Source organism: Corvus brachyrhynchos, unplaced genomic scaffold (assembly GCF_000691975.1).
Source record: "Corvus brachyrhynchos isolate BGI_N302 unplaced genomic scaffold, ASM69197v1 scaffold108, whole genome shotgun sequence".
Classification (NCBI taxonomy): domain Eukaryota; kingdom Metazoa; phylum Chordata; class Aves; order Passeriformes; family Corvidae; genus Corvus; species Corvus brachyrhynchos.
The window spans coordinates 46,384-47,498 of NW_008239543.1; the positions used below are offsets into that span (position 1 = coordinate 46,384).

Consider the following 1,115-nt stretch of genomic DNA (forward strand, 5'->3'; position numbering starts at 1 on the left):
GTGTGTGCATAAATGAAAAAACAGATTCGTACAATAAAAAAATTTAAAAATAAATTGTGCTTCTTGTTTTATTACATGTTTTCCAGTGAGTATTGCATATGCAACAGGGGGAATGCAACTGTGGAACTTACAATGGATCTTGAGAGGCATTGCTTTAGGGAACAAAGAAATACACTTTTGAGACAAAAGACAACCTCACTAGTTCTTCTATTCTGATTGTATTCGCCTATGTGGATGCTTTAAAGGAATTTTTTTAGATTTGCTGTCTATTCAATGACTACTTGCAATTGCAAACAGATGCCCCTCCCCTTTTGCTCCTTTTAAAGAATGTATGCCAATATACGCTTTATAATTTTAGCTGTGATTGAATTAGAAATTGTTCCCTAGTTGCAAGTTTGTCTCAGTGTACACAGATCCTTGCCTATAACACTGGCATTTTCAATGATTGAGTAAACTTTTAAAAAAATCAAAACCACAGAGCCCCTTTTTTACCACTATTATTTTTTTTTCAGGCAATAATAAATAGCACTATCACCCCCAACATGACATTTACAAAAACATCCCAGAAGTTTGGCCAATGGGCAGACAGCAGAGCAAATACAGTCTATGGTTTGGGATTTTCATCTGAACATCACCTTTCAAAAGTAAGTATGACCAATGACAACTATTTGGCCAATCAAACAACTTAAGAATCAAATACTTTTGCCGGTTGTATCTAGACTCTTCTCACTACTGTTGTTGTTTGAAAATAGTTTACAATAAATGTTCTGTATCCATTCTTATAAAAAGACAAGACAAAATTGTTATAACACTTTGTTGCCTATGAATTTTCTTTTAACTGATTAAGGAGGGTAGGGAGATTCAAGTTGTCAGAGTGTATGCTGATAATTCTTTCTAAGTGTCATAGGTTAGCAAGCTGAGTCTCGGAAGTGAAGTTCTCCTTACAGCTTCCCCCCATGACCTGACAGAACATATCAGCTGGCCAGTTTGAATATGGACAATTCTTTAAGCCACTTAAAGTTGTGACTGCCTCTGTGATGCACACTTAAGAATAGAAACCCTGAGGCAGACGTCCTCTCTCGTTTCTGGTGCTGGGACAGGTGGGGGCGGGGCCC

At 37.1% G+C, this 1,115-nt stretch overlaps 1 protein-coding gene across 1 annotated transcript in view; it reads left to right on the forward strand.

Annotated features, from left to right (window-relative positions):
• Window positions 1–512: 512 nt before the first annotated feature.
• Window positions 513–1,115, forward strand: part of LOC103620526 (homer protein homolog 1-like) — a gene marked incomplete at both ends in the record, with an annotated part of 92,897 nt that continues 92,294 nt past the window's right edge. The window contains one exon of the mRNA XM_008639144.1: window positions 513–644. Coding sequence (XP_008637366.1) covers window positions 513–644 — 132 coding nt within the window. The remainder of the gene's footprint in view (window positions 645–1,115) is intronic.